Here is a 20,900-nt window from a genome sequence, read left to right as displayed (position 1 = left end):
AGTGTTTTGATGGGATAGTGTAGAGGGAGCTTTACTCTGTACCTAACCCCGTGATGTACCTCTCCCGGGAGTGTTGATGGGGACAGTGTAGAGGAGCTTTACTCTGTATCTAACCCTGTGCTGTACCTGTCCTGGGAGTATTTGATGGGGACAGTGTAGAGGGAGCTTTACTCTGTATCTAACCCTGTGCTGTACCTGTCCTGGGAGTGGTTGATGGGACAGTGTAGAGGGAGCTTTACTCTGTATCTAACCCTGGTGCTGTACCTGTCCTGGGAGTGTTTGATGGGGACCAGTGTAGAGGGAGCTTTACTCTGTATCTAACCCGTGCTGTACCTGTCCTGGGAGTGTTTGATGGGGACAGTGTAGAGGGAGCATTTACTCTGTATCTAACCCGTGCTGGTAACCTGTCCTGGGGAGTGTTGATGGGGACAGTGTAGAGGGAGCTTTACTCTGTATCTAACCCTGTGCTGTACCTGTCCTGGGAGTGTTTGATGGGGACAGTGTAGAGGGAGCTTTACTCTGTATATAACCCCTGTGCTGTACCTGTCCTGGGAGTGTTTGATGGGGACAGTGTAGAGGGAGCTTTACTCTGTATCTAACCCTGTGCTGTACCTGTCCTGGGAGTGTTTGAGGGGACAGTGTAGAGGGAGCTTTACTCTGTATCTACCCCGTGCGTACCTGTCCTGGGAGGTGTTTGATGGGGACGTGTAGAGGGACTTTACTCTGTATCTAACCCTGTGCTGTACCTGTCCTGGGGTGTTTGATGGGGACAGCACAGAGAGAGCTTTACTCTGTATCTAACCCCTGTGCTGTACCTGTCCTGGGAGTGTTTTATGGGGACAGTGTAGAGGGAGCTTTACTCTGTATCTAACCCCGTGCTGTACCTGTCCTGGGAGTGTTTGATGGGGACAGTGTAGAGGGAGCTTTAACTCTGTATCTAACCCCGTGCTGTACCTGTCCTGGGAGTGTTGATGGGGACAGTGTAGAGGGAGCTTTACTCTGTATCTAACCCTCGTGCTGTACCTGTCCTGGAGTGTTTGATGGGGACAGTGTAGAGGGAGCTTTACTCTGTATCTAACCCCGTGCTGTACCTGTCCTGGGAGTGTTTGATGGGGACAGTGTAGAGGGAGCTTTACTCTGTATCTAACCCTGTGCTGTACCTGTCCTGGGAGTGTTTGATGGGACAGTGTAGAGGGAGCTTTACTCTGTATCTAACCCCAGTGCTGTACCTGTCCTGGGAGTGTTTGATGGGGACAGTGTAGAGGGAGCTTTACTCTGTATCTAACCCGTGCTGTACCTGTCCTGGGAGTGTTTGATGGGGACAGTGTAGAGGGAGCTTTACTTCTGTATCTAACCCTGTGCTGTACCTGTCCTGGGAGTGTTTGATGGGGACAGTGTAGAGGGAGCTTTACTCTGTATCTAACCCCGTGCTGTACCTGTCCTGGGAGTGTTTGATGGGGACAGTGTAGAGGGAGCTTTACTCTGTATCTAACCCCGTGCTGTACCTGTCCTGGGAGTGTTTGATGGGGACAGTGTAGAGGGAGCTTTACTCTGTATCTAACCCCGTGCTGTACCTGTCCTGGGAGTGTTTGATGGGGACATGTAGAGGGAGCTTTACTCTGTATCTAACCCCGTGCTGTACCTGTCCTGGGAGTAGTTTGATGGGGACAGTGTAGAGGGAGCTTTACTCTGTATCTAACCCCGTGCTGTACCTGTCCTGGGAGTGTTTGATGGGGACAGTGTAGAGGGAGCTTTACTCTGTATCTAACCCCGTGCTGTACCTGTCCTGGGAGTGTTTGATGGGGACAGTGTAGAGGGAGCTTTACTCTGTATCTAACCCGTGCTGTACCTGTCCTGGGCGGTTTGATGGGAACAGTGTAGAGGGAGCTTTACTCTGTATCTAACCCTGTGCTGTACCTGTCCTGGGAGTGTATGATGGGGACAGTGTAGAGGGAGCTTTACTCTGTATCTAACCCCTGTGGCTGTACCTGTCCTGGGAATGTTGATGGGGACAGTGTAGAGGGAGCTTTACTCTGTATCTAACCCTGTGCTGTACCTGTCCTGGGAGTGTTGATGGGGACAGTGTAGAGGGAGCTTTACTCTGTATCTAAACCCTGTGCTGTAGCCTGTCCTGGGAGTGTTTGATGGGAACGATGTAGAGGGAGCTTTACTCTGTATCTAACCCGGTGCTGTAACCCGTCTGGGAATGTTTGATGGGAGACAGTGTAGAGGGAGCTTTACCTCTGTATCTAACCCCTGTGCTGTACCTGTCCTGGGAGTGTTTGATGGGGACAGTGTAGAGGGAGCTTTACTCTGTGTCTAACCCTGTGCTGTAACCTGTCCTGGGAGTGTTTGATGGGGACAGTGTAGAGGGAGCTTTACTCTGTATCTAACCCTGTGCTGTACCTGTCCTGGGAGTGTTTGATGGGGACAGTGTAGAGGGAGCTTTACTCTGTATCTAACCCGTGCTGTACCTGTCCTGGGAGTGTTTGATGGGGACAGTGTAGAGGGAGCTTTACTCTGTATCTAACCCGTGCTGTACCTGTCCTGGGAGTGTTTGATGGGGACAGTGTAGAGGGAGCTTTACTCTGTATCTAACCCCGTGCTGTACCAGTCCTGTGAGTGTTTGATGGGAACAGTGTAGAGGGAGCTTTACTCTGTATCTAGCCCTGTGCTGTACCTGTCCTGGGAGTTTTTGATGGGGACAGTGTAGAGGGAGCTTTACTCTGTATCTAACCCCGTGCTGTAACCTGTCCTGGGCAGTGTTTGATGGGGACAGTGTAGAGGGAGCATTACTCTGTATCTAACCCTGTGCTGTACCTGTCCTGGGAGTGTTGATGGGGACAGTGTAGAGGGAGCTTTACTCTGTATCTAACCCCGTGCTGTATCTGTCCTGGGAATGTGTGATGGGACAGTGTAGAGGGAGCTTTACTCTGTAGCTAACCCTTAGCTGTACCTGTCCTGGGAGTGTTTGATGGGACAGTGTAGAGGGAGCTTTACTCTGTATCTATCCCCGTGCTGTACCTGTCCTGGGAGTGTTTGATGGGAACTATGTGAGGGAGCTTTACTCTGTATCTAACCCCGTGCTGTACCCGTTTGGGAATGTTTGATGGGGACAGTGTAGAGGGAGCTTTACTCTGTATCTAACCCTGTGCTGTACCTGCTGTCTGTGTGATGAGGGACAGTGTAAGGGAGCTTTACTCTGTATCTAACCCGTGCTGTACCTGTCCTGGGATGTTTTGATGGGGACAGTGTAGAGGGAGCTTTACTCTGTATCTAACCCCGTGCTGTACCTGTCCTGGGCGTGTTTGATGGGAACAGTGTAGAGGGAGCTTTACTCTGTATCTAACCCTGTGCTTACCTTTCCTGGGCGTGTTTGATGGGAACAGTGTAGAGTGAGCTTTACTCTGTATCTAACACCTGTGCTGTAACCTGTCCTGGGAGTGTTTGATGGGACATGTGAGAGGGAGCTTTACTCTGTATCTAACCCTGTGCTGTACCTGTCCTGGGAGTGTTTGGATGGGGACAGTGTAGAGGGAGCTTTTACTGCTGTTCTAACCCCGTGCTGTACCTGTCCCTGGAGTGTTTGATGGGGACAGTGTAGAGGAGCTTTACTCTGTATCTAACCCTGTGGCTGTAGCCTGTCCTGGGAGTGTTTGTATGGGAAACAGTGGAGAGTGGAGCTTTACTCTGTATCTAACCCTGTGCTGTACCTGTCCTGGGAGTGTTTGATGGGGACAGGTGTAGAGGAGCTTTACTATGTATCTAACCCTGTCTGTACCTGTCCTGGAGTGTTTGATGGGGACAGTGTAGAGGGAGCTTTACTCTGTATAACCCCAGTGCTGTACCGTTCCCTGGGAGATGTTTGATGGGGACAGTGTAGAGGGATTTACTCTGTATCTAACCCTGTGCTGTACCTGTCCTGGGAGTGTTTGATGGGGACAGTGTAGAGGGAGCTTTACTCTGTATCTAACCCCGTGCTGTACCTGTCCTGGGCGTGTTTGATGGGAACAGTGTAGAGGGAGCTTTACTCTGTATCTAACCCTGTGCTGTACCTGTCCTGGGAGTGTTTGATGGGGACAGTGTAGAGGGAGCTTTACTCTGTATCTAACCCTGTGCTGTACCTGTCCTGGGAGTGTTGATGGGAACAATGTAGAGGGAGCTTTACTCTGTAACTAACCCCGTGTACCTGTCCCGGAGTATTTGATGGGGACAGTGTTGAGGAACTTTACACGGTAGCACAGTGGTTAGCATTGTTGCTTCACAGCGCCAGGGACCTGCATTTGATTCCCGTGTGGGTGACTATCTGTGCTGATCTGCACTTTCTCCCCTGTCTGCGTGGGTTTCCTCCAGGTACTCCAGTTTCCTCCAACAAGTTCTGAAAGAACCTGAACAGCCACATGGTGGAGCCTACTAGGGAACTGGCAATTCTGGATTTGGTGATGTGTCATGAGGCAGACTTGATTAGGGATCTTAAGGTGAAGGAACCCTTAGGGAGCAGTGACCACTATGATAGAATTTACCCTGCAGTTTGAGAAGCTGGAGTCAGATGTAACGGTATTACAATTAATTAAGGGTAACTACGAAGACATAGGGAGGAGTTGGCCAAATTAATTGGAAAAGGAGCTGACAGGGAAGACAGTGGAACAGCAATGGCAGGAGTTTCTGGGGTTATTGGGAGGCACAACAGATATTCATCCCAAGGATGAGGCAACATGCTAAGGGCAGAACAAGGCATCCATGGTTGATGAGGGAAGTCAAGGACAGCATAAAAGCAAAAGAAACAGCAGACAAAGTGGCGAGGATTAGTGAGAAGCCAGAGGATTGGGAAGCCTTTAAAAGCGAGCAGAGACAACTAAAAAATCACAAGGGGAGACAAGATGAAATGAGTGCAAGCTAGCAAGTAATAAAGGAAGATAGGAAGAGTGTCTTTCAATATATAAAGGTAGAGAGAGGCAAAATTGACGTTGGACCACTGGAAATGTGGATGGAGAAGTAATACAGTAATAGTAAACAGAAATGGCAGACGAACTGAATAGTTACTTTGCATCAGTGGTGGTGATCTTTCAGGAATCACTGTAGGCAGGAAGGGTCCAGAGGACTGGAAAGTGGCTAATGTAACACCACTGTTTCAGAAGGGAGGGAGGCAGAAGATGAGAAATTATAGGACGGTTAGCCTGACTTCGCTCATTGGTAACATTTTAGAGTCCGTTATTAAAGATGAGATTGTGGAGTACTTGAAAGCGCATGGTAAAATAGGACCGAGTCAGCATGGCTTTGTCTAAGGGAAGTCATGTCTGACAAATCTGTTATTTGAGGAGGTAACAAGGATGTTAGACAAAGGAGAACCAGTCAATGTGATTTATTTAGATTTCCAGAAGGCCTTTGACAAGGTGCTGCATAGGAATTGGTTAAATAAGTTAAGAGCCATGGTGTTAAGGTAAGATATTGGCATGGATAGAGGATTGGCTGACTGGCAGAAGGCAGAGAGTGGGGATAAAGGGGTGTTTTTTCAGGGTGGCAGCCGGTGACTTGTTGTGGTGCCTCAGGGGTCTGTGCTGGGACCACAATTTTCACAATATACATTAATGATCTGGAAGAAGGAAAGAAGGCACTGTTGCTAAGTTAGTAGATGATACAAAGATCTGTAGATTGGGGGACTTCCGGTTGCGGCTATGCGGAGCTAAGCCGCACGTTCGGTAGCTCCGCTATTTTTGGACTTTCGGGCTCTTTTAAGGGCCTGCAGCGGCGCTGGTTCGATTTTTCCCCGGGTAGGAACGCGGGGCTGCCACTGTGCTCGGCTGCCGGTGGATGGGCTGGACCAGGAGCGGAGCGGTCAGAAAATCGATTTTGAAGCAGAGAAGGTGCGAGCAAGTAAACAAGATGGCGGCGGGCGGGGAACCGCAGCGTGGCAGGAGTGGGCGCGGGAGCAGCAGGAGCTGCTTCAGCGCTCCTTCAGGGAGCTGAAAGTTGAGATCCTGGAACCGTTTAAGGCCTCGCTGGACAAGATCATGGGCGACTCAGACGGCTCAGCTAAAGACCTCGGAGAATGCGGACGAGCTCCTGGGCCTAGAAGTGAAGGTGGAGTCGCACGAGGCGCTTCACAAGAAATGGCTGGCAAGGATGGAGGAGTTGGAGAACCGCTCCCGTCAGAAGAACCTGCGGATTTTGGGCCTCCCGGAGGGGCTCGAAGGTTCGGATTTGGGGGCCTACGTGTTGTGATGTTGAACACGTTGATGGGCGCAGGGGTCGTTCCAAGGACCCTTGGAGCTGGAGGGTGCCCATCGAGTGCTGTTGAGGAAGCCCAGGCCGAACGAGCCGCCTAGGGCGGTGCTGGTCCGCTTTCACCGCTTCGTTGACCGAGAGTGCATGTTGAGATGGACGAAGAAGGAAAGGAGCAGCAGGTGGGAGAATGCGGACATTATGATCTATCAGGATTGGAGGCGGGGAGGGTGCGAAGAGAAGGACTGGATCAATCGGGCGAAGGGAGCGCTTCACAGGAAGGGGGGTGAAGTTTGGCCTGTTACAGCCGGCTCGCCTTTGGGTCACTTACAAGGACCGCCAGCTCTACTTTGACTCTCCGGAGGAGGCCTGGGCTTTTGTACAGGCAGAGAAATTGGACTCGAACTGAGGACTGGGGGGCTGGGGAATGATGTACATTGTTTGGAGGCTTTGTCCTCCTTGGTATCCGTTCGTTTTAATGGCTATTTTGATGTTGCTTTTTGTTGCTCTGCTTCTTCGTTTTTTGGGGCTGTTATTATTTACTGTGGAGCTTTTAGTTTTTTAAACTGGTGGAGGGTTGGGGAGCTGTTCGCGGTCCCGCTGGGTCATGTGCCCGTCTTTTGCCCCGCGTATTGGGCTGGGGGGGGTGGGGTTTGGGATGGAAACGCGGGTTTCTTCCCGCGCTGGAGGAGGAGGGGGCGGGGCCGGCACTAGGAGGGAGATTGGTGGTTGCGTTGCATCGGGGGGGGGGGGTGTCGTCGGTATGGCGGGGGTGGCTGGGGGGGTCAGCAGGAGTCCGCTGACTTACGTAAGTACAAAGATAGAGGTTAGCAGCTAGGGGGGCCCTGGCTCGGGGGCGGTGGGGGGGCTCGGGGTGGGGGAAGTAGGGGGGGTACCGGGTTGCTGCTGCAGGGGCCGTAGGGAAACGGCTGGTGAAGGGGGGGCTGGGAGGGGGGTCTGCCACCGTGGGGAACGGGCTTGGGGGGTTCCCTGGGCACGTGGTGAGCCGAGGGAGAGCTATGGCTGATCGGCGCAGAGGAGGGGGAAGACCCCCCAGATTCGGCTGGTCACATGAACGCGAGGGGGCTGAATGGACCGGTGAAGCGGTCCCCGGGTCTTGGCGCACCTGAGGGGCTGGGAGTAGACGTAGCTATGCTCCAGGAGACGCACCTTAAGGTGCGATCAGGTGAGGCTGAGAAGAGGCTGGGTTGGACAGGTGTTTCACTCGGGGCTCGTGCGAAGAATCGAGGGTGGCGATCTTAGTCGGGAAGAGCTTGTCGTTCGTTGCGTCCAATGTGGTAGCGGACAGTGCAGGTAGATATGTAATGGTGAGTGTAGACTTCAGGGGGAGCGGGTGGTCCTGGTCAATGTGTACGCCCCCAACTGGGACGATGCGGCTTCATGCGCGAATGCTGGGCCTGATCCCGGACCTGGAGACGGGAGGTTTGATCCTGGGTGGGACTTTAATACGGTGCTGGATCCGGCTCTGGATCGCTCGAAGTACGGGCAAGAGGCTGGCGGCGGCCTCGGTGCTGAGGGGGTTCATGGATCAGATGGGAGGGGTGGACCCTTGGAAGTTCTTGAAGTCGGGGAGTAGGGAGTTCTCCTCTTTCTCCCATGTTCACAAGGCTTACTCCCGGATTGACTTTTTTGTTCTCATAGGGCGCTAATCCTGAGAGTGGTGAGGGCGGAGTATTCGGCAAGTCATACCTGACCATGCTCCGCGTTCGGTGGACCTGGAGCTGGGGGAGGGGAAGGATCAGCGCCCGCTGTGGAGGTTAGATTTGGGGCTTCTGTCAGAGGAGGAAGTGTGCGGGCGGGTCCGTAGGGGTATTTGGAAGCCAATGACAACGGGGGGTGCAAGTTGGGGTGGTTTGGGAAGCGCTGAAGGCAGTAGTTTAGAGGGGAGCTTATATCCATTCGGGCATACAGGGAGAGGGGGAGAGGATCGAGAGGGAGAGGTTGGTGGAGGAAATGGTAAGGGTAGATAGGAGGTATGCGGATGTCCCGGAGGAGGGGCTTTTGAGGAAGGGGCGCAGTCTCCAAGTGGAGTTTGATATACTGACCACCCGGAAGGCGGAGGCGCAGTGGAGGAGGGCACAGGGGGCGGTGTATGAGGATGGGGAGAAGGCAAGTCGGATGCTGGCCCCCCAGCTCCGGAAGCGGGAGGCAGCGAAGAGATAGGGGGAGTCACGGATGCAGGAGGGAACTTGGTGCGGGTGGCAAGGACATCAATGGGCTGTTCAGATCCTTTTACGAGGGGCTGTACCAGCGGTGCCCCCTAGGAGGTGGGCGGAATAGACCGCTTTCTGGATGGGCTGGAGTTCCCAAGTAGAGGATGAGTGGGTGGAGGTCTGGGGGCCCCAATCGAGTTGGGGGAGCTGATGGAGGCGCTGGGAAGTATGCAGACAGGGAAAGCGCCGGGACCTGACGGGTTCCCGTGGAATTTTACAACAAGTTTTCAGATCTGTTGGGCCCGCTGCTTGTCGTAAGGACCCTGAACGAGGCGAGGGAGGGATGGGCTCTGCCCCCGACGATGTCCAGGCAATCATCTCTTTGATCCTGAAGCGGGACAAGGACCCCCTCCAGTATGGGTCCTATAGGCCGATCTCGCTCCTTAACGTGGACGCAAAGTTGTTGGCTAAGATACTGTCCAGAAGGTGGAAGATGTGGTCCCGATGGTTATCCATGAGGACCAAACGGGATTTGTGAAGGGGACGCAGCTAAATCTCAACGTACGTCGCTTCTTAATGTTCTGTGATAGCGCCGGTGGCTGGGGAGGCGGAAATAGTAGCATCGATGGATGCGGAGAAGCTTTTGACAGGGTGGAGTGGAGCTACCTGTGGGAAGTGTTGAGGAGGTTTGGGTTTGGTGAGGGTTCAGCAGCTGGGTGAGGCTGCTGTACAGCTCCCCGGTGGCGAGTGTGGTGACGAATGGGAGGAGGTCGGAGAACTTTCGGCTTTCCCGGGGACGAGGCAGGGTGCCTCTTGTCTCCCCATCTCTTTGCGTTGGCGATTGATCCCTTGGCCATGGTGCTGAGGGATTCGAAGAACTGGAGAGGATTGTGTGTTTGGAGGGGGGTGGGGGGGGGGGGGGGGGGGGGGTGGGGGGGGGGGGGGGGGGGGGGGGGGGGGGGGGGGGGGGGTAGGGAGGAGCACCGGTTGTCGTTGTACGCAGATGATTTACTGTTGTACGTCGCGGATCCGGCTGGGGGGATGCCAGAGGTGTTGAAGATACTTGAGGAGTTTGGGGACTTTTCGGGCTCTAAGCTCAATGTGGGGAAAAGTGAGCTGTTTGTGTTGCACCTGGGGGACCAGGAGGAGGGAGATAGGGGGAGCTCCCGTCGAAGAGGGGCGGAGAGAAGCTTTAGATACCTTGGGGTCCAAGATAGCTAGGAACTGGGGGAGCCCTGCACAGGCTTAACTTTCGGAGGCTGGTGGAGTCAGATGGAGGAAGAGTTCAGGAGGTGGGGACGCGCTGCCGCTTTCGTTGGCGGGCAGGGTCCAGTTGGTAAAATGACGTGCTCCCGAGGTTTTGTTTCTTTTCCAGGTGCCTCCCCATCCATTGATTCCGAAGGCTTTTTCAAAAGGGGTGAATAAGAGTATTCTGGGGTGTGTGTGGGCGGTGAAAGGCCCCGAGAGGTAAGGGGGGTATTCCTGGAGGCAAGAAGGGAGGCAGGCGTTTGGCGTTGCCCAACCTGTGTGGGTATTACTGGGCTGCGAATGTGGCAATGACCGCAGGTGGGTGATGGAGGGGGAGGGTGCCGCATGGAAGAGGTTGGAGGTGGCATCCTGTGTGGGTACGAGTTTGGGGGCATTTGGTGACGGCCCCGCTTCCACTCCCCCCGGCAAGATATTCCACGAGTCCGGTGGTGGTGGCGTCCCTCAAATCTGGGAGCAGTGGAGGCGGCACAGGGGGGAAGTGAAGGCCTCAGTGTGGGCACACCGATACGGGGTAATCACCGGTTTGCACCAGGGAATAGATGGTGGGTTTTTGAGTTGGCATAGGGCAGGCATCAGGCGATGGGGGACCTTTTCCTCCAATGGAAGTTTGCGACTTTAGAGGAGTTGGAGGGGTAGTGTGGCCTCCCCCTGGGAATGCTTTCAGTATATGCAGATTAGGGTTTTGTTAAGCGGCAGGTGGCGGAGTTCCCGCTGCTGCCGTCCAGGGGGTGCAGGATAGGGTGCTCTCGGGGACGTGGTCGGTGAGGGAGGATCTCGGTGATTTATCAGGTGATGCAGAAGAGGAGGAGGCCTCGGTGGAGGAGCTGAAAGCGAAGTGGAAGGAGGAACTAGGGGACGAGATTGACGACGGGACGTGGGCGGATGCCCTGGGGAGGGTGAACTCGTCCCCTTCTTGCGCACGCCTCAGCTTAATTCAGCTGAAGGTGCTGCATAGGGCCACATGACTGGGGCCAGGATGAGCCAGTTCTTTGGGGGTGAGGACAGGTGCGGGAGGTGTTCGGGAGGTCCGGCAAACCACACCCATATGTTTCTGGCGTGTCCGGCATTGGAGGGGTTTTGGAAGGGGGTGGCGGGGACTTTGTCCAAGGTGGTCGGTTCCAGGTGGAGCCAGGCTGGGGCTCGCGATCTTTGGGGTAGCATCGGAGCCGGGAGTGCAGGAGGCGAGAGAGGCTGGTACCCTGGCCTTTGTGTCTCTAGTAGCCCGGCGTAGGATTCTCTTACAGTGGAGGGACGCGAAGCCCCCGACCCGGAGGCCTGGATCAACGACATGGCCGGGTTTATCAGGCTGGAAAAGATTAGGTTTGCCCTATGGGGTCAGTACAGGTTCTTCCGCGGTGGCAGCCTTTTCTCGATTTCCTGGCGGAGAGTTAGAGGGTGGTCAGTCTCAGCAGCAACCCGGGGGGGGTTCGGATTTGTTAAGGGTTTGTTTTTGCGACAGTGTGTTTGCTATTTCTTTTTCTTCCTTGCATTGTTATTAGTTATTAATTTATTACTTTGTATTGGGGGGGATTTCTGTTTCTGTTTAGTTTTCACACCTTGTTTACTTTAACTGTTTGGAGAAAATTTGTTGTTGAAAAATTTGAATAAAAATTATTTAAAAAAAAAGATCTGTAGATTTCCAGGTAATATTGAGGAAGCAATGGGGCTGTAGAAGGGCTTGGACAGGCTAGGAAGTGGGCAATGAAGTGGCAAATGAAATACAATGTGGAAAGTGTGAGGTTATGAACTTTGGAAGGAGGAATTTAGGCATAGACTATTTCTAAATGGGAAATGCTTCGGAAATCAGAAGCACAAAGGGACTTGGGAGTCCTTGTTCACGATTCTCTTAAGGTTAACGTGCATGTTCAGTCGGCAGTTAGGAAGGCAAATGCAATGTTAGCATTCATGTCGAGAGGGCTAGAATGCAAGACCAGGATGTACTTCTGAGCTGTATAAGGCTCTGGGCAGACCCCATTTGGAGTATTGTGAGCAGTTTTGGCCCTGTATCTAAGGAAGGATGTGCTGGCCTTGGAAAGGGTCCAGAGGAGGTTCACAAGAATGATTCCTGGAATGAACAGCATGTCGTATAAGGAATGGTTGAGGACTCTGTGTCTGGACTCGAAGTTTAGAAGGATGAGGAGGGGTCAATTTGAAACTTACAGGATAGTGCGGACCGGGAGAGAGTGGACGTGGAGAGGATGTTTCCACGTGTAGAAAAACTAGAACCAGAGGACACAATCTCAAACTAAAGGGACGATCCTTTAAAACAGATGTGGAGGAATTTATTCAGCCAGCGGGTGGTGAATCTGTGGAACACTTTACCACAGAAGGCTGGAGAGGCCAAATCACTGACTGTCATTAAGACAGAGATAGATAGGTTCGTGATTAATAAGGGGATCAGGGGTTATGGGGAGAAGGCAGGAGAATGGGGATGAGAAAAATATCAGCCATGATTGAATGGCAGAGCAGACCCGATGGGCCGAGTGGCCTAATTCTGCTCCTATGTCTTATGGCCTTAGGAGTGCGGCGATGAGGGATTTTCACGGTAACTTCATTGCAGTGTTAATGTAAGCTTACCTGTGACACTAATAAAAATTATTATTATTATTACTCTGTATCTAACCCCGTGCTGTACCTGTCCTAGGAGTGTTTGATGGGGACAGTGTAGTGGGAGCTTTACTCTGTGTCTAACCCTGTGCTGTACCTGTCCTGGGAGTGTTTGATGGGACTGAGTAGAGGGAGCTTTACTCTGTATCTAACCCTGTGCTGTACCTGTCCTGGGAGTGTTTGATGGGAGAGTGTAGAGGGAGCTTTACTCTGTATCTAACCCCGTGCTGTACCTGTCCTGGGAGTGTTTGATGGTGAGGGTGCAGAGGGAGCTTTACTCTGTATCTAACCCCGTGCTGTACCTGTCCTGGAGTGTTTGATGGGGACAGTGTAGAGGGAGCTTTACTCTGTATCTAACCCCGTGCTGTACCTGTCCTGGGAGTTTTGATGGGGACAGCAGTAGAGGAGTTTTACTCTGTATCTAACCCCGTGCTGTACCTGCCCTTTGGTGTTTGATGGGGTCAGTGTAGAGGGAGCTTTACTCTGTATCTAACCCCGTGCTGTACCTGTCCTGGGGTGTTTGATGGGGACAGTGTAGAGGGATTTTACTCTGTATCTACCCTGTGCTGTACCTGTCCTGGGATGTTTGATGGGACTGAGTAGAGGAGCTTTACTCTGTATCTGTCCCGCACTGTACCTGTCCTGGGAAGGTTTGATGGGACTGGTAGAGAGAGCTTTACTGTGGGCGCGTTTTTCTGGAAAGATTTCTAAGCGTGGCAGCGAGCGGGAAATGCCGCGAGCGTCCTGACGCTTGGCCCGGCGAGATTGGCAATGTAAACTGGTGCACTTAACCAGCCCGCAAATGAAGGCCCACCAGTTGTTTCACTGGGACTGCGCTCGCCGGCCTCCCACTAACAAGGTCGAGAAGCACTTTAACAGCTCTTGCTCAGCCCAATCCCAGTCAGCTCTAGGGCATGGCACCGAGACAAGGTTTGAGATGCAGACCTGGGGAGGCCCATAGATGCGGACAAGCCAGGAGGGATCTTCTCTTCTCCCATGGGCCCCGGAGGGAGAGCCACATGGCAGCCAGTGCCACCAGGGATGAGGTGGCAATGGCTGGCAGCTCGGAAGCATGACCCGGAGGACTGACCTCCAGTGCCGCAAGAAAGTCAACGACCTACACCGGGCAACGCGCGTGAATTGACAGATCACACCCCGAACTGACCCATCCCCTCGCAACCAGCCCCCCAACCCTCGATTTCCCCATACCCATCATTCACCCCTCTTCCTTCACCCCCTCCCTTCACCCTTCCCAAATCTTTACTCATACCACCCCTCACCCCCACCCCCTGAAGTGAACCCCACATGTGGTTAATGATGTCCTCTCTGTCTCCATAGGAGAAGCTGGCCCACAATCATCAGGAGGGCCCAGCCTGGCGGAGGGTGCCGGCATAGGAATTTTCGAGGAACGGGCCCTGGAGGTGGAGGTGATGGGATTGGCGAGGACAGAGCAGTTACAAATGTGGAGGTCGGCAATGCCGCAGACAGAGGTTCCACTGGGCCCCCTGCTGTCCCTGTCCTGGGAGTGTTTGCTGGGACAGGGTAGCAGCGGTAGCATTGTGGATAGCACAATTGCTGTCACAGCTCCATGGTCCCAGGTTCGATATCCGGCTTGGGTCACTGTGTCTGTGCGGAGTCTGCACATCCTCCCTGTGTGTGCGTGGGTTTCCTGCGGGTGCTCAAGTTTCCTCCCACAGGTCCAAAGATGTGCAGGTTAGGTGGATTGGCCATGACAAAATTGCCCTTAGTGTCCAAAATTGCCCTTAGTGTTGGGTGGGGTTACTGGGTTATGGGGATATGGGGATAGGGTGTAGGTGTTGACCTTGGGTAGGGGTGCTCTTTCCAAGAGCCGGTGCAGACTCGTATGGGCCGAATGGCCCTCCTTCTGCACTGTAAATTCTATGATGATCTATGATGACAGGGGGTGCTTTACTCTGTATGTAACCCCACATTATAACTGTCGTGGGAGTATTTGATGGGGACAGTGTACAGGGAGATTTACTCTGCATTTAACCTGTCCACACCTGTCCTGGGAGTGTTTCATAGGAAAGTGTTGTCCTGAGAGTATTTTTTTATGTATTTTTGTGAAGTTTTTCCATTTTATCAATAATGCAACAAAACCACAGGAATAATACTTCATAGCAAAAATGTCTCAACATTCATGGATACAGAGGACAATAGAAGAACAGCAATAAGTTGGCGTAATACCATCATTAGACTCTACTCGACACCTGTCACGCATTCCCAGAGAACAACGAGTGGAGAATAAGGCCACAAAAACAAGGTAAAAAGGTGCACCCTTCCCATGCAGTGATTGCTCACAGTGACCACGAGAATTTAGGATAAGATCTTCGCGACATGTTCAGGCACACACCAAACATATTCTCTCAACTCCAGTTACACCAGAGGCAGCACTAACATGCTGGAAGGTCCTCCTCTCAGATAGCAGACCTGCCTCTGTCCTTGCAGGCGCCTATCATGGATTCTTTAAACCCACAATAACAGAAATAAAAAAATACAGAGAGAAAAGTAAATTTGTAAAGACACCAGTTCTAAAAGGATATTTTTATATATTCCACAAGACCCAACATAACCCAACCTCAGGCACAGTACAAACAATCATCGTTCTACATATTTATACAGAGGACCAACAAATATTCATACAATAGGTTGGATTATAGTCAGTGCGGTCAGCGCCTCCCAACAGAGACAGGATAACAAGGAACATTATCGGTAGTAGAGAATCTCAGGATAAAAAGGAGCAGGACCTACCCATATACCCATGTTCCTCAGGTGCACGCCCGTCACCATAAGGCAAAGAAAAGAAAAATCTGCTTGTTCAATCCTCACTCAGCCTCTTATAACATCCTGGCTAAGAAGGAATGTCTCAAACAGAAGGGGTAAAAGCATGCCAACACAGTCCGAAATGGCCCAGCCCCACCCTAATGCACTTAGGCGTCATTAAACCAAGGATGCACAGAACATATCAAGACTCAGCCTCTCAGTAACCGCTACTAAGTGACTTTGAGAAGTCCCAAGCACAAAGGAACAACAGGATACCAGCCCCTATACAGGACCTGGCCTAGTCGAGCACACTCTTACACAGAGGAGTCAGTACCCCTAGAATACCCAACACATGCCAAGACTCAGCACTCAATCGGTCTCACTCCTCATTAACAGTATCCAAGGCGGTGCACCAGCCCCACCAACGTTAGAAAAGCCACATCATTCTCAATCGAAGAGATTGCACCGTCAAGGAGAAAAATCGTCAAGACACCCATCAACTGGACATCCTGGGAGGAGGCCAATCCTCCCCCCTCACCCCCCCCAAAACGCTGACACTAATAAGGGAAATTCCTGAAACCCAAGACACCAATTTGGAACCGCAACTGCATGCTGCCCACCAGATTCGGCGGAGACATCGCCATTAGGGAGGAACACCTGGATTAACCAAGGAATGTCAGACATAGACCAGCACAACTACAACGAGGAGGAAACTCAGGAAAACACCATGAAAGACCACCTTGGAGAGGGCACCATCTCCCCACCTCGCCTTCCCTCAAATCATAGAAGGGCTCCAACAACGCAGATCCACAGCACAAATTGAACAAAGTTAACGGATCAGGTGTACACATCACCCATTTCCCCCATTCCAACAACTCCAGAGTTGCCAATCACAAATGGCCGAAGTCCCGCCGACGTGGCCACGGGTCACGTTGGCGAAAAACAGAGTAGCTTTAAAACGGCGACAACCATTGATGATGGTTGACGCCGTTCAGTGTCCGAGGGCGAGTGGGGGTGGGTGGGTGGGGGGGGGTTCCGGGGGGGGGGGGGGGGGGGGGGTTGCGGGGGGGGTTGCGGCGTTGGGGGGGGTTTGCGGCGTTGGGGGGGGTGTTTGCGGTGTTGGGGGGGGTTGCGGCGTTGGGGGGAGGGTTGCGGCATTGGGGATGTTGCGGCGTTGGGGGGGTTGCGGCGTTGGGGGGAGGGTTGCGGCGTTGGGGGGAGGTTTGCGGCATTGGGGGGGGTTGCGGCGTTGGGGGGAGGGTTGCGGCATTGGGGGGGTCTGCGGCGTTGGGGGGTCTGCGGCGTTGGGGGGGGTCTGCGGCGTTGGGGGGGTCTGCGGCGTTGGGGGGGTTTGCGTTGGGGGGGTTGCGGCGTTGGGGGGGGTTGCGGCATTGGGGGGGTTGTGGCGTTGGGGGGGGTTGCGGCGTTGGGGGGGGGTGCGGCGTTGGGGGGGTTGCGGCATTGGGGGGGTTGCGGCGTTGGGGGGGGGGTGTGCGGCGTTGGGGGGTTGCGGCGTTGGGGGTGTTGCGGCGTTGGGGGGGGTTTGCGGCGTTGAGAGGGGTAGGGGTGGTGGGGAGGGGTGGGGGGGTGGGGGGGGGTGGGGGGGGGAGGGGTGGGGTGTGGGAGGGGTAGTGCGGTGGGGGGTAGGGGCGTTGGAGGGGTGTAGGGGTGGTGGGGGGGGTTTGGGAGCAGCGGCTTGCAGAGAGGGGGGGCGACGGATGCCCGGGGCCAACGCCCCGTCACCCCCCTCTGCACGCCGCTGCCCCCTACCCCAACCACCCCCCCTCCCTCCCTCCTCTCAACGCCGCAACCCCTGCCCCCTCTCCTCTCAATGCAGGTAACCCCCTCTCCCTCTCCTCTCCTCTCCTCTCCTCTCAACGCCCAACCGCCCCCCTCCCCTCCCTCCCCCCTCTCCCTCCCTCCCTCTCCCCTTCCCTCTCCCCTCCCCCTCTCCCCCCCCTCTCCCTCCCTCCCTCTCCCTCCCCCTCCTCCCTCCCTCTTCCCCTCTCCTCCCTCCCTCCCTCTCCCCTCTCCCCCTCCCTCTCCCCCTCTCCCCTCTCCCCTCTCCCTCCCCCTCCCTCCCTCTCCTCCTCCCCCCTCTAACTCCGCAAACCCCCCCCCACAAACGCCGGGTCTCTCTCCTCCCTCCCCCACCCTCCCCCCCCCCCCCCCCCCCCCCCAACGCGGGTCTCTTCCTCTTCCCCCCCCCCCCCCCCAAACGCCGGGTCTCTCTTCCTCTCTCCCACCACACAAACGCCGGGATTCGCCACTTTCCGCAGCGTGGGAAACTGACGCGTATCGCGTCAGTCCGCTGCTGGCCCTTTCGGGAACGGAGATTACCGGCTTAAAAGAAGGCCCTGACGCCAGAGTCATCCGCACCGCTTTTTTCCCGCCGGAAATGGGCGTCACGTCGGTCCGCAGAGAATTTCGCCCCACATGTCACATTACCAACTCAGTATGGTTTTTGCCATAACAGGGTAACAGGTGACCCTCGCCACTGTGGTCATATATCGTACACTTTTGTTAGGAAAAAACACAATAACATGAAATCAATAGCATAATCGCAAAGGAATATAGTTCGGGATTATTGATGAATTGCAGGATAATAACACCATTCATGCTTTTTGGAAAGGCTGGCTCATCGCGCAACGTTCAGGATTCCTCCCAAATTCTGTCACCTTCACCAAGCTGTCGTCCTGATGCCCAGGCAGCAAGGAATCTAGGCCTCAGCAGGAGGAGGTGACTCAACACCCCCAGCTGCCTCCAACTCCTCACAATGAGAATCAAGGACAAGACAACATAAGACCAGTGGTCGGGAGCCCCGACTGACCCCAGGCCTCGAAGACCAGATACAATGTGCTCCGTCAAACATAAAGCTCCCAGCCTTCAAATCACGATTGCAAAAGCATGGAAGCCAATTCCCAAAAATTGGTTGGGGATTTGTCTCCCACTCTTCGCAAAAGACAGGGTGCACAAATGCTCCCTGTCCAGCTCCTACTCCCAAGTGAGTCAGGGTAGATGACATACCATGCAGCAGAATTTCCATGGACCAGAGGCAGACCCCCACCAGGGAAATTGATTTATCAAATACCAGGATTCTCTTCTCCCCTTCCATCATTCTCGCAAGGATAATTTTCAGCTCATCAAACTGAGTACCAAAAACCAGCAACATTGAGCTCAGATCATCATCTGGAACATCATTCTCAATGGCGACCATAATCTCGATACCGACAGCACCGCCGAGGTGTAGGCCTGTTCACCAATACAACCACCATTACAACCTGGGCCCAACCCCAGCACCTCCAGCCACCGCAATCAATGGAGAGGTTTTTGATTTAACTTGGCTCCTCTCAGCTAAAATCTAGCCAAGAACTCTCAGGGACATAGTGCACAACATATATCCCAAAAACAAGTAATTATGGGAAGTGCATTCGCATAAAACAAAGGATTAAAAGAAAATTAGAATCAGAACTCGCAGAAACGCAACCACTACTGTGCTCATATCACGTGACTCCCACCCTTGTCCTGGGAGTGTTTGATGGGGACAGTGTAGAGGGAGTTTAACTCTGCATCTAACCCAATGCTGTACCTTTCCTGGGAGTGTTTGACAGGGACAGTGTAGAGGAAGCTTTACCCTATATCTAACCCCGTGCTGTACCTGTTCTGGGAGTGTTTGACGGGGACAGTGTAGAGGGAGCTTTACTCTGTATCTAACCCCGTGCTGTACCTGTCCTGGGGGTGTTTAATGGGACAGTGTAGAGAGAGCTTTACTCTGTATCTAACCCCGTGATGTACCTGTCCTGGGAGTGTTTAATGGGACAGTGTAGAGAGAGCTTTACTCTATATTTAACCCCATGCTGTACCTGTCCTGGGAGTGTTTGATGGGGACAGTGTAGAGAGAGCTTTACTCTATATTTAACCCCGTGCTGTACCTGTCCTGGGGGTGTTTGATGGGGACAGTGTAGCGGAAGCTTTACCCTATATCTAGCCCTGTGCTGTACCTGTCCTGGGAGTGTTTGATGGGGACAGTGTAGAGGGAGCTTTACTCTATATTTAACCCCGTGCTGTACCTGTCCTGGGAGTGTTGATGGGGACAGTGTAGCGGAAGCTTTACTCTGTAACTAGCTCCTTGCTGGACCTGGCCTGGGAGTGTTTGATGGGGACAGTGTAGAGGGAGCTTTACTCTATATTTAACCCCGTGCTGTACCTGTCCTGGGAGTATTTGATGAGGGCAGTGTAGCGGAAGCTTTACTCTGTAACTAGCTCCTTGCTGGTCCTGTGCTGGGAGTGTTTGATGGAACCTTGGATGATTTGAACAACATTCATATTAATGAGCTTAAAAACACTCTACAATGTTTCGATATGTAAGTGACTGGCGGATTGATTAATAACAAGCAATGACTTGAGTGTGGTGCTGGCTGGGTGCCTGGGCCCTAAATGCAGGCCTAAGCTTCACTCTGAACTGCTGAGTCGGAACCTGGATTTGAGCTCTCGTCTTCAGTGCTCAAAGAATACTTTATTCAACTATAGTCAGGAGACAGTTCATCTTTACTGGCAACATATTTTATGGAAGACTGGACCCGATTTCAGTCTGAGCTGTTAAGATTGGAGCAATAGAGAGAAGGAGGTGTTTTTCCTCCCACAAATTTGGTGATCGTGGGTTGGGTCATCTTTTCAGGTGCCTGCTGACACTCAGGACATTGTCGACTGCCAGCTATAGTGAGAAGCAAAAGTCTTGGTTATTGTCCAGGAACTAGAAACAGTTTCCTCCGTCTTTCAGGCCTAGGGTGCTATTCGCTGGCTCTCAAACGTAGGAGTATTTCGGGAGTTCTCTCTAACAAAAACTGCCACTTCAGTGAGGGCCACTGGGTAATCTTGCAGGAGAGTTCCGCCATCAAACACTTGCGCTGTGTTCACGTCTTTCCATTGATAGCTGATTCCTGGCAAGTAGATATCTCTGTGGACTCTGCCTGACTCTGTCACTGGTGCCACCAGTACCTGAATGGAGGGAAACAGATGGGTTACACAGAGTGGGCACTGGACCAAGCAGGAATCGCTTTGCTTACCCACACAGCAGATAGGATCACCATCTCAGAACAGTGAGTGCCCACAAGGAAAGCTTCAATCAATATAGGGATAGGAAGTGTCGCTGGACTCGGGTCCAATCCCACAATGGCAGATGGTGAAATTTGAAATCAATACAAATTTGGAATTAAACATCCAATGATGATCATGAAATTATTGTCGCTTGTGGTAAAAAACCCACCTGGTTCACTAATGTCCTTTGACAAAGGAAATCTGACGTCCTTACCTGGTCTGGCCTGCATGGGACTCTAGACTCACAGCAATGTGGTTGACTCTCTGAAATGGCCTAGCAGGCCATTCAGTTCAAGGGCAATTAGGAATGGGCAATAAATGGTGGCCCAGCCAGCGACACCCACATGCCATGAACGAATGGAAAAAAAAAACATGTCCACCAAAACTGGAGGAAGCTCCTCATAAATAAAGAGACTCTTTGAGAACAGCAAGTTTCTAATCCAGTGCTGTGCTGAGAGAACCAATGTCACACTGGGCATTATAATTCTCCGCAATGTTCCAGGGCGGAGCCTGGGGTGGCAACTGACCCCAGCTGGAAAATGGTCACGTTCGGAGATCAGGTTAACAAAGCCCCAAAACGGTGGTGACCTGCTGCAAAATTCCCACAATGAAAGCTGCTCTCCATCATTTGTGGGCCTTGTGGTGAAAATAGTTTGCAATTCAATTTTAGCCTGGAGTTCCAACCCTGCTGGATAGTAAGACATGGGATCAGTTCCTGTTTCTGTGTATATGCTAGCCCCACCTCAG

At 53.0% G+C, this 20,900-nt stretch overlaps 1 protein-coding gene across 2 annotated transcripts in view; it reads right to left on the bottom strand.

The window, feature by feature from the left end:
• Nucleotides 1-19,254: 19,254 nt before the first annotated feature.
• Nucleotides 19,255-20,900, bottom strand: part of si:ch211-236l14.4 (SITS-binding protein) — a 274,084-nt gene continuing 272,438 nt past the window's right edge. For both annotated transcript variants that reach the window (XM_038807329.1, XM_038807330.1), the window contains one exon: nt 19,255-20,054. In XM_038807329.1, the coding sequence (XP_038663257.1) occupies nt 19,839-20,054 (216 nt within the window). In that variant the 3' untranslated portion in view covers nt 19,255-19,838. The remainder of the gene's footprint in view (nt 20,055-20,900) is intronic.

The sequence above is a fragment of the Scyliorhinus canicula genome, chromosome 9, assembly GCF_902713615.1.
Source record: "Scyliorhinus canicula chromosome 9, sScyCan1.1, whole genome shotgun sequence".
In the NCBI taxonomy this organism is placed as follows: domain Eukaryota; kingdom Metazoa; phylum Chordata; class Chondrichthyes; order Carcharhiniformes; family Scyliorhinidae; genus Scyliorhinus; species Scyliorhinus canicula.
This window is presented reverse-complemented; position numbering and strand designations above follow the sequence as displayed.